The sequence below is a fragment of the Trachurus trachurus genome (genome assembly GCF_905171665.1).
Source record: "Trachurus trachurus genome assembly, chromosome: 15".
In the NCBI taxonomy this organism is placed as follows: domain Eukaryota; kingdom Metazoa; phylum Chordata; class Actinopteri; order Carangiformes; family Carangidae; genus Trachurus; species Trachurus trachurus.
The window spans coordinates 5,755,438-5,777,045 of NC_139906.1; the positions used below are offsets into that span (position 1 = coordinate 5,755,438).

Consider the following 21,608-nt stretch of genomic DNA (forward strand, 5'->3'; position numbering starts at 1 on the left):
TCTCTCTCACACACACACACAAACACACACACAAACGCACACACACACACACACACGCTGCCTCCATACGCCCATTCAGCCGATGAGCTGCCATCATCGGTTTTAATATCACAGCACACTAGAATAAGGTTCAAGTCCTGTCAATGTCAATAGCCCTCCAGCTTGAGTCGGGGCTATCATTGTTTCAATGACGGAGGCTCGACAGAGGAGGCAGCAATCAGAGGAGTCGATTCCACAGATGGCACCGGTCGCCTCTGATCACAAGAACAAACTTCTGCTCAAGAACGTGTGTGTTCACCTTTACTGCTGCGCCACATTTACCTTTACCTTCGTCTTGTGTCAGCTTTCTGCTACCATCTATGGTGTTCGGATCAGTTTTAAATCAGCTGTAAAATACACTAAACACTTTTTTCCGTCCAATGTGTTTTTCTTCTCTTGGTTATATTGTTAGGCTTCCTTATCCATGAAAACAATGGTTTTAATATATTTTGGTGTGGGTCTCTGGGCCTTTTTCTTTCCAGTATACCCCTTGGTTTCAAATTAACCTTCCTCTTGTCAGCTTTCTGCTACCACTGTTGTGTTAGGGTCAGTTTTGACCCGAGTCTTAAATCAGCTGTAAAACACACTGAAAACAATTATTTATCATCCCATTTGTTTCTCATCTCTTGGTTACATTGTTAGGCTTCTTTATCCATTAAAAGGTTGGTTTTGCACTTATTATTTCAGTTTTAACTCCCATTATTGTTCTTATCGTTATAACCGGGTCAAAATTGACCCAAACACCACAAATGTCATAATTTTAACCAGAGCATTTAGTTTTGTTTTATTTTGTTTAAATAGTGGTTCCTGACAAAGTCAAAAAACCTTGATGCTATAAACAAATCTACAATATGTGGTACTTTTATGCATTTAAAACCTGAAAACGGGTCACTGGTGTCACCGAACACAAGAGAAAGGTTAAAACACCATTTATAATCCTCCAAGACAGAATCCAGAGAATCTGTCCTCACTGGTCTGTAGTAACTTCCTGTGTGTGTGTGTGTGTGTGTGTGTGTGTGTGTGTGTGTGTGTGTGTGTGTGTGTGTGTGTGTGTGTGTGTGTGTGTGTGTGTGTGTGTGTGTGTGTGTGTGTGTGTGTGTGTGTGTGTGTGTGTGTGTGTGTGTGTGTGTGTGGGTGGGTGGGTGTGGGTGTGGGTTTAGGACTGAGGTTTGGAGGCACTAGATGGCACCACTGCAGTGGCCTGGTCCTCCGATAACGCACATGCATACTGTCAGATATAGAAACACAAACGCACATTATTTAAAGGCTCTTAACCTCTGTGGGTGCTCGGCTCCTCGGTGTCACTATGGCTACAGCTTAGGAGGCGTGTGTGTCTGTGTGTGTGTGTTTATTTGGCTACATTATGTTCTGTCATTAATGTGACGTTATCTTTTCTGCTGTTTGTGAAATGGGGTTGAGCCGTGTTTGAATAAGAGCAAGCTCACTCAGACGCACACACATGAACGCACACAGCGGCCCTGACTCTCTCTCTCTCTCACACACACACATGCAGAAGATGAGTGTGTGTATACATTACTGATTTAAAAGCCATCCATTTCCTCGTACTTCGATGAAAGCAGCCACGATTGCGGCTGAGGTCAATATTGGCCTTAAATGTCATTGGAACGGGGGAAAACCGTTTTATCTTCATCACATAAAATTACACGCAGAGTAAACGAGAGGCAGGAGGAGCGACCTGGTTGGAGACGGTTTTACAGTAGAGTCAGAGAAACGTGCAACACCTGTGGGTTTATTTTGGTTTGTAGTGTGATGGTGGGAAGTCCCCAGACAGCCGACAGCAGAGATGTTGTCAGTATTAGCTGACGTGGATGGTTTAAAAAAAAAGTTAAAGCAAAAGTAAGTGATCCGGTCGTTTTGGCTAACTTCTTGTCAGCCGATGGAGTTAACAGTCCCCGCCCTCGTCATGGATCTATTGGTCCTCGTCCCTACGTCACCACATTCACGCGCATCCCTTGGCTGCACACACAGCCCTTCATGCCGTTCTCTCTCCTTATTGGATAAAGCTTGTAGGATACAAGGAAGTATACAAGACGTTTTCTCCTCGGCTTACAGCAGAGCAGAGTGACTGACAGACCCGTGTTTCGTACCAAAGACTCTATGTAAGTGATTGCCGTCAGAAGATATAACTATTTAAGACTTATATTAACACAAATATTCCGCTTACTTCTGCTTTAAATGCCCTGGAAAAAGCTTGGAAAATTATTTATCTTGACATGAGCTACCAGGGCTTAATTTGACTTTTTCAGACACTGCTAAGGACTTCTTTTCTGAAGAAGTGCCTGGCGAGAAAACTAGAGCCTTTGAGTTGATGAGTGTTTCCAGTATTGGACCGTGAGCATGCAGGTTTCCCCTCCCTGTCTCTAACAGATAGAGGAGCAGCAGAGAGCTGTGGTGGGTGTGTTTTAAAAACAAAAACATTGTTCTATGATAAATTTGTCATAGCTTCTAAGCATGTTAGATATTATTTCACTGCAAAAACTCTTCTTACCAATCTTACCAAGAACATTTGTCTTATTTCTAGTCGAAACAAACCTCATTATACTTAAAATACGACTCATCACATAAAAATTAGCTTATTTTTAGGCACTTTTTTACTTATTTCAAGCATATTTTTGCTTGAAATAAGTAGAAAAAAATGATAGTGGAGCAAGTTTTTCAAAAAACTTCCTTTCACTGGCAGATTTTTCTACTTATTTTAAGTGAAAATTAGTTTGAAACAAGTGAAAATAATCTAAAAACAAGATCATTTTTCTAGTCTTAGTCTTATGTGGAAAGAGATTAGTATTGAGTAGAAATTAGACATTTTGACAAGAAATAGGACAGATATACTTGGAAAGATTTGGGGGTTTTGTAGAGTTCATAGATAAGTCAGAGCCATAGACTCTGCACATCTTTAAATCAGACTTATGGGGGTGAGAGAGAAATAAACATAGAAACAATTATGTACAAAATAAGGTGCACGTTCAGCCAATCAAAGTCGAATCAAAGCCATAGGATGCATCCTTAAAAGAGGGAACACTCCTGTATAGTATGCTTTGCTGCCTGAATGTGGTCACTCACTAAATTTCATGCATGAGCTCATGCTTTGTGAAGCGCTGGACAGTTTCATGGTTGAACTGCACATAGACCAACATGTCATGAGGGGATCTGAGCATTGTTTTGCTTCAAAGTGCCAAAGGCCGGGGAAACCATCCACTGCTTTAGGGTTAACTCATAAACCTGTCGTCCTCTTACACATACAGCAGCTACTTGTCTCTGTATCCTGTGTGAACTTGTGATGATGGTTTTCTCTAGACAGTCCTAGCTGGGGAGGAGGTGAGGCTCCAGTCAGCTTAACTTAAGCCACTGCTTCTTCGAGTGTGCCCTTGAAGTAACACATATTTACTGTATATGGTACATTTCCCCCCTCCCAAAAAAAATAATATATTTCACTGCTGCCTCCACCGACTGCAGCAGGATGGATTTATTCCTCCCATGTAGCAGCGTCTGTCTGCTCGTCTGCTTCACGGAGCAGCAGTCCTGACACAAAACACTTAGAGGGCTCCAAAAGTCCGGGAATAGAGGTTAAGCACTTGCCACAAACTCCTCAAAGGTGAATAGAAAGCCATTATCTAAACCAAACAACTACTCAAGGTTGAACAGCTGAATATCAAAAGTCCAGCGCCCTGTGGCATCTGCTCTGAATCACACATGTTTAGTAGTCCACTCCTCTGTCGGTCTGTCTGCCTCTTTTCCTCTCATCCTGCTGCAGTTTCACACTCACTTGTTGGAGGACTCGTTGAACACAGACTGCAGTAGGCAGCCATTAGCTTCGGTTGTTTCAGAACGACGTGCTCTGGTTAGCAGAGACGTGGCTTTAGAGTCCTATCTCCTCCTATCTGATTTTACTGTTTGTTTTGGCCTCTTTGGGACGATAATAGAAAGATACTGGCTTTATCACTCGAGCACAACACGTGACAACCATCTGCAGTTTAACAAAAAAAAATACAGAATGGAGTCACATCGCATGCAAAGCGTTGTTCTTCACAGCAGTACCGAGCGCAAAGCAGCAAGTCAGAAACTCATTTTGATGAGATGTTTTCATCAGGCTGATAAATGTGAGCGTCCAGCTATTGACAGCGCTGCTGCAGAGAGTGCAGAGAGTGATGCTCTGGTTGAGTTAACACTGTCATATTGAACCACCAGTCAATTGATGAAAAGCAACTTCGCCATTTAATGAGTTTGCCCCCAGTCAGGCTCGCATTTATGAGAAGGCATCACCGGGACAGCGCTTTAATACACCGCTGTCATATTCCATCAGAGTCAGCTACGAGGGACGTCTAATTAGAGATGGCCACCAAGTGTCCCACCACTTCTACCAGAGAGACCAGCAGCCAGTCGAATTATCGGCTCACACCAGTCAGGCCACAGTCGGAGCTGCCTGCCGCCCTCAGGCATGCTGGGAAAGCTTAGTCAGGCCGAAGGAAAGTGGCTCCAATATTTACTGACAGCCCCACAATCCCAATTAATGGACAATTAGTGACGGACAGCACGAAATCCAGAGGAAGGAAACGACTGAATAATGACGTCACATCCAAACTCTGAGCAGCAGAGAGCTCAGCGGGGAGGATTTCTCTACCTCCACTTTCTACAGGATGTGATTAGATTCCTTGTTTTAATGGTGAAATGACATCAAAGGCACGTTTAACATGAGTAAGTGAATCTTGTAGCGCGTCCAGACCTCGCGGTGCTTTCGTGGTAGTGATCAGCAGTCGACATCTTTCCTGGCCTAAGGCCGTTCATTAGACCACGATCTGGCTTCAGTCCAGGATGCCTCAATATTTGTTGACAGGGAGTCCGTCTGGACGCCTGTCTGACGTGGATTAATTGGCCCTAACAGGCCCAAAAGCTTTTTTCTTAATCCACTGGTTCCCCTTGAAAGAACATGCAATTTTACATCGGTCTGAGTAAAGGACGAACACACAGCACATAACATACACAGAGCAGCAGGACTCTTCATACTGAATACAAATGATATTCTTTGTCCAATGCAACAGCGCTGGTAAATGTTTCTCTACGGTGTTGACATTGATAAATGTTGGGGAAAGTGTGTCCAGACTTATGACTGGTAGGGTATACTATAATAATAATAATAATATCACTATAATGTATATGTAATAAATAAACATTATTTCTGATGATTTATAATTACTTTAATGTCAAATATACCTATATGATATACTGTAAAAGTTTAGAGTCATGATGCAAAGGTCCCCTTTGGCATGGAAGTACATTAGGGTCATACAAATAAATCTATCCTAAGACACAAGTGAGATCACACTTTGTATCCGAAATAAACACGTTTTTAAAATGCCTTTTTTTAATTGAGAAAACGCATGTTAAAAGCACATTCCATTTAGAATGTCCATATAAACTACAATGTTTTCAGCTCCTGGATGTTATCTACAGCTTATTTGTGACATGATTGCAATATTTCAGGATTGTTTCTCAGTGGTGACATGTGTCATAAGAATAAGAATAACTTTATTAATCCCTAAAGGAAAATTCATTGATAATGAGCATGATAATCATCAATAGGTTTGATAGATCGACCTCAGATCAGATCATCCTGCTCTGAGTGGAATCACAACATTTGTCTTGTTAAATAAATTTCAATTTGCAGCCTTGTACCGTTGTACCTCCTGGTTCACTCTCCTCACCGCCTTTAAAAAATGTATTGATCTGCATTTATTATAGGATTTGAATTGGTAAATAATCTCCAGTTGAGACACTGGTCATTATTAATCGCCCCTCAGATCGTTGTTAAGGCATGTTGATGTTTCTAATAAATGAAGGTCACACGACCTCATGCATACATTTATCCACCGGGTCACCTTGACACCGACTCGTTGTCATCCTTGAGTTCACCCCCACCACTCTCCCCCATCCTCGTTTCTAACCTGTTTTTCCCCAGTGAGGTGGTGCTGTAACGTGTCGGCGTGCGCTCTGTCAGGCGGGTGTTGCAAATGGGAAATAATGAGTTGTTAACAAGCATTAAATGAAACCTCAACCAGCGATTCTGACAAACTGACATTGTAGGCAAGTTCACGCTTGTTTTTGGATTTCTATTCGAAGCAGACTGCTGGAATATCAGATTATGTTCCGGATGACGGCTTTCCTCCTCTCGTCTTCTCATTCCCCATCACAGTGTTTTGTTTCATATTGGCTGAATCAGCTCACATATTATGGTAATAAGATCACCCAGCTGTGAACCTGAGAAATTGGCATGGACTATTTCTATTTCAGTTCTTCTGGGATCGTTAATACCTTTAGTGATACCTTGATACAATTCATCCAGTGTGAGAATTTGCACCCGCACGCGTGTAATTGAGACCGGCTGTGAAACTGCTGTCACATTTCTCAGGTGGGATTTGTAATTAGCTGACGTGAACTTTGAAACCTTGCTGATGCTCTTGTTTCTAACAGCCTTGAAATCAAACATATTGGAAACACAGAGAGACGACGGTGTCACTTGTTTTGTTTTGTGTCGGACGTTTTTTTGGTGTCGTACTCTCCTTTGTTTGTTTAACTGTGCAGACACACATGCACCTGTACTCACATGCAGCCAGTAACTCAAACAGATGTGCACATACTGGATACTTGGAGAGTTAAATACAAACATAATGTGCACACATACACTCACACATTTACACACTTGCACACACAAGTCCCTATCCCCTTCATGAAGTATAAAAAAAGGAAAAAGAAAACCCAAATACTCTGAAGTTGTACTGACGACCCTTATGGGATAAACAACTGAGCAGCGGCGGTGCACGTCTGCCTGGGAGGGAGGAAGAGAGAGATGTTAAGAAAAACTAGAAAAAGCATTTCCAAGAATGGAAATGGTGTGACTGCTGATAGCAACTGAACGCTGTTGCAGAATTAGCAAATAGTGCAAGCAGTGATCACCATACAAATGTTTGACCAAGGTCGGAATCGAACCCACAACCTCATGGTCATTAGACTTTCACTCTGCCTCTAGTCCACAGTGCACACACAGTTGCAGAGACTGTTGTCTGTTAATGATCTGCACACTGTCAACATCAAGAAAGCTTGAGAGTCAAGCTTGAATGACTTAGAATGAAAATTTCTGTGAATTTCAGGCTGAGAGCAGCAGTTTCAACATGAAGCAAGTTATCAGAAGTCAACAGAGGACAACTGGGAAAATAATTCACTATAATTGTTGTTGAGGCAAGATTTGAACCTGCAACCTTCAGGTCTCCAGACCAGCAAGCTAACCACTAGGCTACAGACAGAGACAGTATGTCAGGGGTAAAGAAAACCTTTGATACAATGAGCTTTATACTATGAGGAATCAAAGACTGTCCAATGACAGCTGAATAATTGGAATCAAAAGTCAAGCAATGATGTGAAATGACTAAGGCAGGAATCGAACCCATGACCATATGATCACTAAACCTTTACTCTGCCACTCGGCTACAGAGAGCACACTGCTTTCAAGACTGTTGTCATTCATTGTAATGTGATGATGTGCTGCAAACTGGTATGAGTAATCAAGGAGATAACAAACACCTGTAACCAATTGAAGGCGGGGGAGGAGAGCAGAATTCAACATAACATAACAAGAGTTCTTCCCTTGGATTCGAACCAGTGATCTTAGGGTTGGCAAGCAGCCACCCTAACCCCTACACTATAGTGGAGTTGTGAAGAAGACTGTTGACTGTTAATGATCTGCACACTGTCAACATCTAAAAAGTTAAATATTTGAAAAAGTATAAATAGTATAAAAGAGAAAAATAATAGCAATATTGTCCTGAAAAAGCTGCACGTTTTGATATATGAATTGTTGAAATAGCACAAAGTATGAAGGACTAGAAGAAGACCGTAAAAAGGCGGAAGAAAATGGCCAAACAGAAGAACAATAGTGTGACTGCTTCAGCAGTCACACTAAATATTGTCTTTGATCTGATGATATCTGCTATTCGGGCTAACTTGCCATGAAGGCTGAACAAAACAAGGGTGTTTGTCAAACATAATTTGCTTTCGTCTTGGTAACGCCCTGGGATTGTACAGTTGAGAAGAAGGTGATAACTAAACAACTTTCTCTCTCTCTCTCTCCCTCTCCTTCTCTCTTTCTCTTTCTTTCTGTTCTGTGAGAGACAAAGTTTTTCTGCACTAGAAGTTCAAAAGCTTTTGCAGCATTACGACCGACGTAGCCTCTGTGCCAGTGTCTGACTCCGCCCACACTGCTAGCTAATCCGAAAATAGGCAAAATGGGGAGGAGCTTCTTTCTGTAGCTTAACCGTGCTACATTTTCACCTTAATTAAACAGCTTTGGAGTAATTGTGATGGTTTAATAAATGACTTGTAACTAGTTCCAGGGAGAATGGAGGCTCTCTGTCTTCCACCTAGCGTCTCTTGGCTGAAAACCGACCTCGTAAGATCAGAGCCTCCGACCCGGTGTCCCAGCTCTTGTTTTTGCGCGCTGCGACACAAACGCACCCTGTGACCTGTAATTTCTTGTTTATGACAGATAAGACTACACAAATATACACGTTGCAACATATTACATGTTATATAACGTTATCTACGGCTCTATTGATTGATTTCTCACAGGCTTTGTTGTAAATAAACGCACATGGCCGAGAGGAGGGTTAGCAAAACAGCGGAAAAGCGACCGGACTTGCATAGTTCCTCTTTAACATGAGAGTCTATGGTGATTGACTCGTGGTTCTTTAAATAACAGTGGGGTGATCTTCTGACAGCTTCCACCAGCTGACCTGGGGTCAGATTGGTCAGTTATGGTGGTGATGTGTAATACAACAGTAACTAGTCAGGCTGTCGAACAAAAGCATGAAAATAGGACTCTGAATAGACTGTGAAAACATGAACTTCCACTAAGCTTAAAAAATGGTAAAAAGCGTTTTAATTTGGATTCAAATTCACACACATTAAACAAATCCAAATAAAATAGATAAAAATGATCCTCTCATGGCCACATAGCAGCTTCCTCTCTCCTCTCTGTCAGTGCCCTCACCCCCCCCACCCCCTCCCCCCATCAGGCCGAGCAGACAAGGTGACCCAGCGCGGCTCCTGCTGTCCGTCCAGATGTTCAACCGCTGCGACTCCCTCCATACGTTAACCATTGTCTGGCTGACAGCGAGCTGCCTGCACACACTCGACGGGGAGCCGCTTTCAGAAATGATTAAATCTCGGAGAGAACATGATTATTCAGACTCTCACTCATGTTCTATTGATCGGGACGTTTTCTCGTCAAAGAAACCAACAACCTCACCAAACTCACCCGTGCTTGCATTTATAAAGCACGTGTGCTTTTTACACACACACACACGCACATATGCAGACACACTTTGTTTATTTTGTCACTGATTGAGATCTTTGACCAGAACTCCACCACTGTAGCCTTATTCATCTAATTGAATATCGACTCCCAGTCAGCGTCTCCCATGTTTTTACTTTCATAAATCTGTCTGCGTTTGAAGGCAACGTCGATAAACTGACCTGGAGCGGAGGTTTTATTCAGAATGGCGTTCCTGAAGGGAAAACAAGTGAGCTCAGGGGCCGGCCCCCTGAACACATCACTAATTAAAACAAACGGAAAGAAACAATGGTGTCATTATTATTATTATTATCATGAAGACAAGTCATTAAGAGGAAACATTAACTGGCTGAGGCTTTTCATGCGTTTCCGGTCTGTTGTTTTCAGGTTGAAATATGTTGGAAATGTTTCAGATTTGGTACAAACATTCATTTAAACTCGAGAACGGTTAGTTTTTGGTGATCAAAGGTCAAAGATGAGGGGCCGTATTCACAAAGCCTTTTATCTTACCGCTAGGAGTGCTCCTAACTCGCACTAAAAGTTTTTACGTAGGAGTTTTTTCTTAAAAGCTATTCACAAAGCCGCTGAGACCTACTCTTACTAAGGATAAATCACTAAGAGCAAACTAAGGCCCAATCCCATTTCACCCCTTGGCCCTACCACTTACCCCTACCCCTCCGTTTTGCGCGTTCACGTGTAGGGGTAGGGGTGTCCCAATCCCCGTTAGGACGGAGGGGTAGGGGGAAGTGGTAGGGCTACATAGCCCTCCAAACGGAGATTTTTCAGAGGCACACTCCAAACGGAGGGGTATGAAAAGTTTCCCAGAATGCATCTTGCGGCAGCCGGCAGCGGTGGCTGTAAAACGAAAAGCTGTTTTATTTCTCACTGTAGCGCGGTTATTACGTCACTTTATTAAGTTTTAATATTTTTTCTTGCGAGAAAGTAACTATTTAGGTCCCAAATGTGCGGTTAGTTTATCCAAATGACGGCGGGTTAGAAGTTTGCTCCGACGATTTTTCGGAGAAGTGAAGCTCCAGGAGGAGCGGCTCCTCACAGAGGCAGCAGCCGGTCTGCAGCACTGCTCCGCCGGCGAAAGTACGTCCTCGTCCCGGTCCCGCCGGGAGAGAAGGCGGTCGTTAATTAACTTATCCGCGGGTTTTTAGAGGTTTACCACCAGCATGTTAAATTCTTTTCAGCATTTAAATGTTGGTCTCATTGATGAAATCTGACAATTGTGGCAGTAGCATTAGTTTATTTGGATGAAAAGTTATGCTTCATGTAGGCTACCAGTCAGAGGAGCAGGCAGCGCTGCCTCTGGGCTCTGTGTACAGAAATCACCACATTTACATCAGTAAATAAATGTTTTACAATGAACCGATCAGTCTGCATTAAGTTTTATCTTATTTTATTACTGTAAGTTATATGGAACACGCTATTTGATTTCTGGCAAAAGCTCGCCGCATCAGCTTACGTAAAAGCCAGTGAGACTACGTGATGACGTATGTGATTGTTGAAGGGGTGTCCCAATTCGGAGGGGTCGACTTTCTACCCCTACCCCTTGTAGCTCCGTTTCAAGGGGCGAGGGGCAAGGGGTAGGGGAAGGGGTAGGGGTAAAAAAGAGAAATGGGATTGGGCCTAAGAGTCACGCCCCTGGTGACGCCCCGTTGCTATGGATTACGTCAATTCTCGTGCACGAATTTGAGGCGCTCAACACGGTGATTGGTTGTTGAGTGCCGGCGGCGCCCCCCCTCCCCTCCCTTCTCCTCCTCCTCGCCGCCGGCCGCTCCGCTCCACTTTTTTTTTTTTTTTTTGCCGTCAGGTCCGACGGGGCTTTTTAGATTGCTTCGAGTCCAAACCACTGTCTCTGCTGCCGAGTTGGGCTCTGAACTTTCTGTCTTTCTCTCTGCCATCTGCATCTTTCTGCTACAGTTTTTGTCGCGTCTCACTTTCTGCAGTGTGACGCTGTGCAAATGCAATGAGGGTCAGTGCGTCCACTCGCAAAGCAGCCGCTGTTTTTTTTTCTTCCCACATTTTAATATTAATTTTCACATTCGTTGACAGCCCTATATGATGATCATAATAATGATGAGAAAAGAAAATGCATTACCCACATTTGTGGCCTATAGCAGGATTTGAACCCAGACTAACAATAAGTTTAGTTTACTGGGGGAGCTGCCTTATCACATGAGCTATTACTACTAACAGATGTGTGTGTCTAGCGCACCCACCAACTTTTTAAAAATATTTTTGGCTCACATCAGCATGACTGCATCGCAGCAGTCACAGTTACCTCGGTCCGACCGTTGTGACTATATTGGACAGTCCGTCACCGTCACTACTCCCATTTTATAGCGAAAATGTTGTAGATGACCCCCCCCCAAAAAAAAAAAAAAAAAAACACCGACAAAAAGGCACGTTGGGCATCAAAGGGCAAAGGGGCAGGTGCTCCAGCACCCCCCTCTGCAGCAATTCGCAGTCCTCCATACATTTGCCTGGCTGCAGCCATTTCAGATTCTTTGTGAATAGGTCTTACTGAGTTAGGAGTCCTCACAAGGACTTTTAAGCTCTCCCAGACTTAGGAGCTACTTTTAGGCATAAAATACTTTGTGAATTACTCTTATTTTAAAAAACTAGGAGTCCTAAATTTAAGACTGACACGCCCACTTTTTTTAGGAGTTGCTCCTAAATTCGGCCCTTAGGAGCTACTTTTAACCTTAAGATTCTTTGTGAATACGGCCCCAGGGCAAGTGTGACCTCACAAAAGCCTCCACACCACAAATATGACCAAATCTTACACAAGTGATTCATATTTTACGGTTGTGGATAAACATAGGATGTAATTCTGCTTTGTCTTTGTCTCTCTCTCTCTCTCTCTCTCTCTCTCTCTCTCTCTCTCTCTCTCTCTTTCTGTTGCCCAGACAACCTGCTGATCGATTACCAGTTCACCTTCAGTTTGCTTCAGGAAGACGACCGCTACTACACCGCCATCAACTTCATGGCTACACCTGAGCAGGTACAGTAACACGTGCACTTAAACACACACACACAGGAGGTCAGTCAGTTGAGTCAGTTTACAAAACAAGTTATATAGAGCTTTACTTTAAACACAGACATCTGCTGTCAGACTTTGACTTCTAAATTCTCGACTTTTATCAGAACTACTTTCCCCTCTTGTTGCCTAAAGGTGTGTTCACATACAAGTTGAAGTAGAGAGTCGAAGCAGCGCTGCAGACAGGCTCAATGGCCCGATGCCAGAAGAGGCCAAAGGATTCAGATTTGCCGTAGGTTACAGAAGTAGAGGCAGGACGAGTTGGTCAAATTAAAGATGCTGTTGTTGAAATTCATGAGAGTAAACAAAGAAAGAGTAAAAAGGTCAGAAGACCTGGAGGAAAGTAAGTTCAACCAGCCAATAAATAAACCAAGAAACAAAAGTAACAGGGTTTTTGCTTTGCACCTTGAACCGCTGTCATTTACCTTGCACTGTTCTGCTCCCACCTACTGTTTATTTTTATCTTTTTTTTGTGTATTGCAGGCCAATAAAAACCTGGACATGTCCATCAATGCCTCCAACAACTTCAACCTCAACATCACCTGGTCCTTGAGCTCAACAGGTAGACGCACTTTGATTTCAAGATATTTTGTCCTGTTTGCATCATCGATAAGAAGTTAAAGTTCCCACGAGGGGCCGGTGTACACCAGCAAATCTTATTTGTTTTTCTGAGCTGGTTAGACACTTCCCTCTTTCTCAAAAGGGCTGGGACTGATTATTATGTCCTTTATTGATTTATCGATTGTTTAGTTTACTTTTAGTGTTGTGACCCACTGTGTTCTGTCGTGTCATTTGATGCCCATAGTTTTCAGTCGTAGCTGGCGAAGACCAGTGGGTTCTCAAACTTTTTTACATCAAGGACCCTTAAATTGACACAAAATTAGACCATGGACCCCCATTGGACAAAATTTTTAAGCAAACACCAGAAATACACAAATATTTGTTCTGAGACTGAATAACGTTACTTTTTTAGTCAATGTTTGTTCAAATTAGGGTCAATGGCGTGAATTTTTGGAAATAATGTAGAGACATTTCTGGAAGATAAAATGGTAAGATTAAAAAAAAAAAAAAAGTTAAGAATTTTTTTGGAAAAAGTGGAAAACTTAAAAAAGTCTAGAAAATGTGGTAAAATTTCTAAAATAAATGAATAAAAATGATCAAAAAGTGGTGAAATTTTAAGAAAAAGTTGGAGACCCACTTGAATCCTCTTTGTAATGAGCTATGTGGAAACACCTGTGGGAGACGAGAGGCTCCGACTGCTCCCTCAGGGATCAAATAAAAACAAAATTCAGGTGAAACACTCAGAAAAAAACAAATCCTGCAAGGTTGGAGGCCGCTTCATTGTGACATCACAAAGTCACAGAAGTCCTGACGGCTTGTTTAAGGCTCGGCTTCTGAATACAGGCTGTGTGCATTTCTCTGTGGACCGAGGCTTTAAAAAAAAGAAGCCAATAGTCTTTTTTATAATAGGATATTTCTCGGACGTTTCAGTTGTGTCTAATGAACCAGAAAGTGAGCTGTGATAATGAAACGTAATGTGGTTTGAATGATGATACAGCGGTCGATTGTTTAGTCCGTCTCCACAGCTCCATCATTAGCTGCCTGTGTGTGTAGATATCCTGCAGTCGGTGTCTTTCACTGGTGGCCGAGCGTCCGTGTCCTCCAGTAAAACGGTCAGATCCACTCCTCAGTCCTCGCTCGCCTCCCGGGGATTCCCCCTCCTGACAAAACACATCACAGCCTGTTTAGAATTTTGGCATTAGGGCATTTTTATACATTTCCCCTCCCGATTTCAATTAAGATAAAAGCACTCTGCCTTCACACTGGCAGTGTCTTGGGGCCCAGAGCCTCCTCTGTTTGGCACTGTGGGTTCCTTGTGGAGTGTGTGTGACTGCGATTGTGCGTGCGATTGTGCAGAGTCTATTACAGCATGTTTAATGGCCCTGATAAAGCAGGAGGTGGGAATATTTTATTCAGAGTGTCAGAAAACTCGGCCATGAACACAGAAACTTGTGATAAAGCTCTGAAGGATACTGAAACCAGAACACTTGAGTCCAGCAGCTCGCTCTGAATTACTGCGAGGTGTCACGAAAACACTTTTTGCCTCTGAATGGTTAATTTGCCTCCTTCAGATTGACATTTCGAAATCTAGACCACTTCCACTCAAACTGCTCACTTCACATCGCCCGTGTAAAAAAATATAATCACAGAGATGTTCATACTGAAAGAAAACAACATGGTGGATGAGTTACTGTTTGACTCTCATGGTCCTGGTCGCCCGTGGCTGCTGCTGGGATTTGGATCGGAAACTTATTTCTGAAGTTTCCCTCTAAAGACAAACAGCCGCTGTAATTTGTCCTGATGCCAACTGATCCCTTTTTGTTGCTACATAGCTACATCTTATTATGTCGCTTCTGCTCTTAATCAAGTGTTTGTAATCTCAAGCCAAGCCACATGTTCAGTCTTACAAAATCAAAGAAAGACAATGTCGACAAAGTTTGTATTGGTTCATGATAACAAGAATTTTGCAATATATATGTAGAATTTGACAAGATCCAGAAAGATGCCTCCAGTGACAGTCATATTCATCTTAAACTTTTTGTTTTATTGCATGTTCTCCCTGTTTTTATGGTAAATGAACTCAAACACAAGTGTAGGGAGCAGAGAGAAAGAGACCCTCCACCCCCGCCCACTCTCACTCAGTTTGCACTTTCACATGAAGAGTCTGTCACATTAATTCTCTTTCCAAACTAATGACTCTTAAGTGGGAGTGGGTTAAAAGGCCCCTCCAGACCGCCGCCACACTCCCAGAGAAGTGCTGCATCGAGTCTGGGTTGGATAAGCTGCCTCATACCTACAGACAAGAGTCGAGTTGTTTCCAAAAAGTCCTGAATAATTTCACCTCTAACAGCGTGTTTTTGGCCAAAGAAACAAAATACCTGAGGACATTTATCATAGGCTTGTAACTAAAAACAATACTATCTGTTTATATATGTTTAGAAATAAATTAAAACTTTAATAACAAAAACAGCAGAGCCCTCATCGCCGAGTCTGAGCCAGAGTCACCATCTCAAACATCACAGTGTTCATGATGATGAAAAAACAGACAATAAATCATCTTTAACGCTGGAGCTTCTTCCTCGTATCAATGCGTAATGTCGCCATTAAACCGTCCTGCTAATTGATTCACAGCTTCGTCCACAGTCATCAAATACGACCAGATTCAGTTTCCGTCCATCACCATGGTCTTGATGGTTTTATCAGCCGATGACAGAGCGTCTCCACATGACTGACTCGGCCTTTTCTTGTGTTTGTTTGTTGTCGAATGTTTCTCTCGTTCACCTCTGGAAGAACTCGTGGTGACGTTTCTCACTGAAAACAAGCAGAGCAGCCCCGACCACAAGCTGCAGTTCACATTCTCCCTATTTTCTACAATAAAATAAAACTTTGCAGAGGAAACTCAATAAAAAAGTATCACTCTTCTTCGTCCCTTTCGTCCTCCTGAGAGCTGGCAGACGCTCAGCGCTCGATTGTGTTGGTTTTCTGTCTCCTGTAAAGTAAAGTTTCCTCCTCCTCCTGAATCATTTTCACACTTTGTCTAATTTTGTGTGTCCTTCCCGCAGCCGGGACCATCTCAGGCGAGGAGATGCCCATCATAGCGAGGACCAACATCAAGGAGCACCGAGACAGCCTCTCCTGTGAGAAGTTCAACTTCAGGCTTCACCACAACATCACCTTCTACGTCTACGTGTCCAACTTCACCTGGCCAATCAAGATCCAGGTAAGAGGACGAAGAAGAGTTTTTCCGTCAAATCTTCTCAACCTCACTTTGTTAAAGGGATAGTTCAACATTTTGGCAAAGTGGCCCATTGCCATAATCCCTATAGTCATAGCAGTAGGTTCGTTACCTTTAATTGTCGGTGCAAGCTATTTTTAGAACGGCGGAGCAGAGCCGTGAGCTGCTCAGAGCTACGCTACGGAGGCTAATGGGATTTCTTGGTTTCCCTCATCAAACTCATCAAATACACAATCCAACAACTCCAAAACGCTTTCGTGGACAAGTTGTGACCTGCACATTCACCACGCTATGAGATAATAATGGAACGTTACGAAACAGAGCCGTTTTCGAAGTAAATACAGAGACTGTTTGCTGAAAACGTGCATCAGCGGTTTTGCATGAATTTCCCTCTAAAACAACTCCGTCTCATAACGTTCTGTTATTATCTCATAGCGTGGTGAATGTGCAGGTCACAACTTGTCCACCAGAGCGTTTTGGAGTTGTTGGATTGTGTATTTGATGAGTTTGATGAGGGAAACCAAGAAATCCCATTAGCCTCCGTAGCGTAGCTCTGAGCAGCTCATGGCTCTGCTCCACCATTCTAAAAATAGCTTGCACCGACAATTAAAGGTAACGAACCTACTGCTATGACTATAGCGTTTATGGCAATGGGCCAATTTGCCAAAATGTTGAAATATCCCTTTAACTTTTTATCACTGATCTGAGGTAATAATTGTTTTCTCGATGACAAAACATAGTCGTCTTTCCTCGGTCCTCAACACATCTGAATCTGAGATGGAAGGTTCATTGTGTTGGGTTTTAAGTCCCACACAAAAAATGTTTGTAATTGAATTTCATTCTCTATTCATTGATGTTTTTAATTTGTTTTTAATGGGTAAAATTATTATTTCTGTGCCCACATTGTAAATCAATTTTCTTTTCAGGAATAGCAATTATTAAAGTAATCAATGGGTGATGCAAAACCACGATGAAATCACTCATTTTCACTGCAATTTTGTTTCCAGTTAACTTCCCCCTCAGATCTGAGGCTGATGGTTAAATCACTGCTCGATTACAGAAAACCAGTCGTCGTGTGTGTGGAGCTCACTGTATCAGGTTTTACAGCTGTTTTTCTGAGGTTCCTGTGCTTGATGATGAATCAGTGTCGACTGGAGGCAGGAGGTGATGAATTTAGTCTCTAGTAGTTAGAATTTTATCATTAGAGAAGCTCATGAAGTCGTTTATTACTGAGAGCTGGAGGATCGATCGAGCCCGGCTTCAGAGCTGCAGAGAGAGAAAAAAAAAAAGTTGTTCTCATTTTCTTCTGTTAATGATGAGTAAGAGTCTGCGGCCTCTCACGGGCTCTGAACACTTTGTCCTTTCGAGATGTCGTGTTGTTTTCTTTAATTTCTTGGGGTTTGGACGTCAAAGCAGCCTCGTTGTCTTATTACCTTCTTTCTTAGAGAGTCATTAGAGTCGAGTCTCACTCGCAGCACAATCAACGAGACGATCGGTTGAAACCACTGAAGATGACACAGCAGTTCGTCCTTAAATGTAACTGCAGCAACTATCGGAAAATCATCTAGTCAAAGACATTTTAGCTTCAAGCTGTTCCTGTCGAGTCCAGGAACAAGATATCAAAAGTTATTTGATTAAAGAATATGTTAAATATAGAACTGAATAGAAAGACTATTAAATGTTAATGCCAAAAACCAGAGCAGCGGTCCAGAGTGTGGTGACGTCCACGACTTTATCTGTTCACATGATAAAAACTTTGAGGATTCAGAGTCAGTGAAGTTTGTTCTACTCTTAAATTACAGGTTTTATACATTCAACACCTTTGAGCATTCACAGGTTAAAAACAGCTCTTTAATGTTAATATGGAGTTAACAAGATGCAGTGTTTTGCCTTTTTAATTATTCAAGTTTGTGTTGGAATAATTAAAGTTTAATAAAACCGTCTTATTAAAGGTCTAAAATGTTGCAGAAATCAGTAAAGTGAAAGTAAATAAGTAAGTAACACCAGTGAAGGTGATTGGAGGAAGAAGCTTCAGCACAAGTTTGATTTCACACATCCTCATCATCATCATCATCACCTCCGGTTTGTCTCTAGTTGCAGAACATATAGTCCTGACAAGACATTGAGCATAAACTATTCTGAAAAATGTTTGGCAAATCTGCTATCACATTTAATGATCTGTGAGTTTTCCAATGTCTCTCCATCAATTATGCAGCACCGGATTAAATCTCCAGGCGGCAGCCACACACACTAAATATTCAAGCTGCAGCCTTATGATCCGTTAAATTGAAGTAGACTTTTAGCGGTGATATTTTAAGATGACTGTCATGTGGGGTGTGGGGTGTGTGCTGATGGATGGACTCAAGAAGTGACATAATGGAGGAATTAGGGGAGAGAGTGAAGACAGGCTGGCTGGCTGCTGAACTGATGTTTGGACTGCTGTACAGTCCTGATGTCCAGTGTTGAGAAAATAGAGACTGACTAATTGACAGATTGAGGGAGGAAGAGAGCAGGTCTGGAGACGGATAGAGACACTGATGAATGGAGGGATGGACAGAGGGATGATGAACGGGGAGGAACTACAGTACAGAAGCTGCTCGGTTACAAAAAAATTCAGATAAAATGGAACATTGAAAGATTATCACAGGCTGAAGTTTATCTTGAAGTTTATTTTTACTCGTCCACATCACAACAACAAATACTGATATTTCCCAACTCTGGACAGGATTGATGACGGGGATAAATAAACATGTTGTGTTTGTGGTGGGAACTCCTGTGAGTTCACCAGGAAACACTAAAGACTAGTGGTGCAATGGATCACAGTTGATCCGTGATCTGTTCAGATCGCTCTCCACGGATCGGCACGCAAGTGGTCTGCAGATCAATCGATGGAGAAAAAAAAGTGCGGGAAAATATGCTTGTATATTTGAAGCTGCAGCTCTACGTCGTGCACAACAACATGTTAACACCTCCCCACTCTGCTGATCCGATCCGTGAGGTTTCTGATCCGCTGCACCCCTCATAAAGATTCACATGTCTCAGGCCAAAGATTCTGAATTAGCACAGAGAAAATGAGGAGTACAATTATCTACAAATATCCCAAAGGAAATTCAAGTATCCAGTATAGCGCAGACATGCATATAATACAGTATAAGGGTATAGAAGAGAAACATATACAAACACAGAAGCATAAGAGAAAATATACACTACCGGTATATACATCCTTATGAAATTATGTATATGAATAAAATATTAAAATAGAATAAAGTAGAGAGAAAAAAAGAAGAAAACTGTACCAAATTAAATATGCATGCTGTATAAATGTCAACAACTGAATGGACCTTTATGACCCAGATGTGTCCAGTCTGTAGGATAAACTTCTGCTGAAGCATCACCGTCAGTGTTTCCTAAAACAGTTTGTCGTGGCACACTTCCTCTTCCTATTTAGTATTATTTTCAAATCCCAAAACATGAAAGCTCACCCCGATGATTTAGTGTAGTAACTTCTTCCCAATCAGCTTCAGTCTTATCACAGTCCTGGATATGAACGTCAGCATTTATTGCTGAGCGTCCTGCTCCTCGTTATGGGTCATTTGTCCATCGACCGCCGCCCTCATATGCATTTCCCATTAATGCTACATTATCGGAGCTCCATATATCTGATACCATATATCTGCCGGTTGAAAGGTGATATGATAATTACCACGATGAGGCCTATCTCGCCGCCATGTCAGGCTCTGTTCAGTGTGTAACATGAGGAGCGCTCGCGTCCGGTCCTGTGACCTTGGTGATTTCCGACGCCAGGAACGGACCGAGGATGAGAAATTGTCCTGAGAATTGGTAACGACCCGGCCTGATACATCTGATCTAATAGACCTGTGCTGTGAACACACACACACACACACACACACACAGTCACTCACAGACAGTAGCTGCCACATACACACACACACGTACAGAAATGCAGAGGGACAAAAAGAGAGGAAGAGGCCGAGCACACCCAACACCTCGGAGCAGCCACCGGCTTTTTGTCAGGAGATGTCCATTAGTCTTTTGTTTTTCCCGTGGGGATGGTTTCAGCGTGTTGTGTTGGCTTGTTGACCTTTCATGTCAGGCCGCCATCAGCTCAGACTTTTCCCCTCATCAGTAAAACAACTAAATAGCCACAGCCCTGTGAAATCTGCTGTTAATATTCATGCTTCCCAGAGGAGAAATCCTCATATTGTCCAGTCACTCAAAGGAAATCTTACCTGCTCATGAAGAATACTGAAATGTAATAAGTGACCGTACCTGATGATGTAAGTGGATGCTAGAGATCAGAGATCACTTCATTCTCACTGATCTGACCCTGTAGCTGCAGATGTGTGAAAGTCCGGCAGCATTTCATTTCATTTTTTGATTTATTCCTTTCATGGTTTACATACTTCACTTGGTTGCTCATATTACATAATGTACACATAGTCATTGTAAATGAAAAGGAGCAGGATGAAGAAAAACTTATAGTACCTGCCCCTCTCTATTGTTATAATTGCCTTGGCTTACTATCAACACCAATATTATACTCTATTTCAAAAAATTAAAGATGATGAAACATATAATAGTAACAAGATAACAAACAAGCAAAATAGCAGTGGACACCACTCGTCTATCTATCTTTTCTCTTTCTCCTTTTTGGTAGGTGCTTATATGCATTAACAGCAGACACACAGAGTGTTTTGTCATTCACAGGGATCTATGGGCTGTTTCTGACCACGTTTCTGTCTTTATCTGCTTCTGTTATTCTCTGAAAACCTCTCGTCGCTGTCAAACTAATAGGATTTCACACAAAAAACAAAACATTTGTAACATAACAAAGCAAAGATATTAAGGCCGACATTACACTGTGTCATAGGATTTGTGTGCTTATGTAGTTACTGTGTTTAATCGCAGTGTTTTCATAAAGATGTCGTTTTCAAATATTAATATTCCCAAGCAGAACAAAAGGATTTGCTGCACTTTGTTTTGTTCTGCCTGTGAGGAACTTCAGGACGTTGGTTTTTGGCGATCAGCCTGCGGTTTATGATGCACGGTGTTGAGTTGTAGAGGTACAAGGTTGATTCATTTTGTCCTTTCCACTGGAAAAAAAAAAACCCAGCTTTGGTTTCATCTAGTTTATCACTTGAAATTATGTTTTACAGTTTCCTATCAAACACCCGCTAAACAGTCATTTTTCTGTTTCAAGGTGGAAGTAACTTTATGCTGGAAAAACACTCCCTACAAAGACAAAACAGAGAAAAACCAAAACAACAAACAGAATGGCACTGAGCTGTAATTTAGATTTGAAGACTTGGTCGGTTTTATGTCATATGATATTGAATACACTT

At 42.2% G+C, this 21,608-nt stretch overlaps 1 protein-coding gene across 1 annotated transcript in view; it reads left to right on the plus strand.

Annotated features, from left to right (window-relative positions):
* atrnl1a (attractin-like 1a) overlaps positions 1-21,608 on the plus strand; it is a gene marked incomplete at its 5' end in the record, with an annotated part of 302,603 nt that overhangs the window by 149,286 nt on the left and 131,709 nt on the right. The window contains 3 exons of the mRNA XM_083988807.1: positions 12,319-12,413; positions 12,933-13,011; positions 16,073-16,230. Coding sequence (XP_083844933.1) covers positions 12,319-12,413; positions 12,933-13,011; positions 16,073-16,230 — 332 coding nt within the window. The remainder of the gene's footprint in view (positions 1-12,318; positions 12,414-12,932; positions 13,012-16,072; positions 16,231-21,608) is intronic.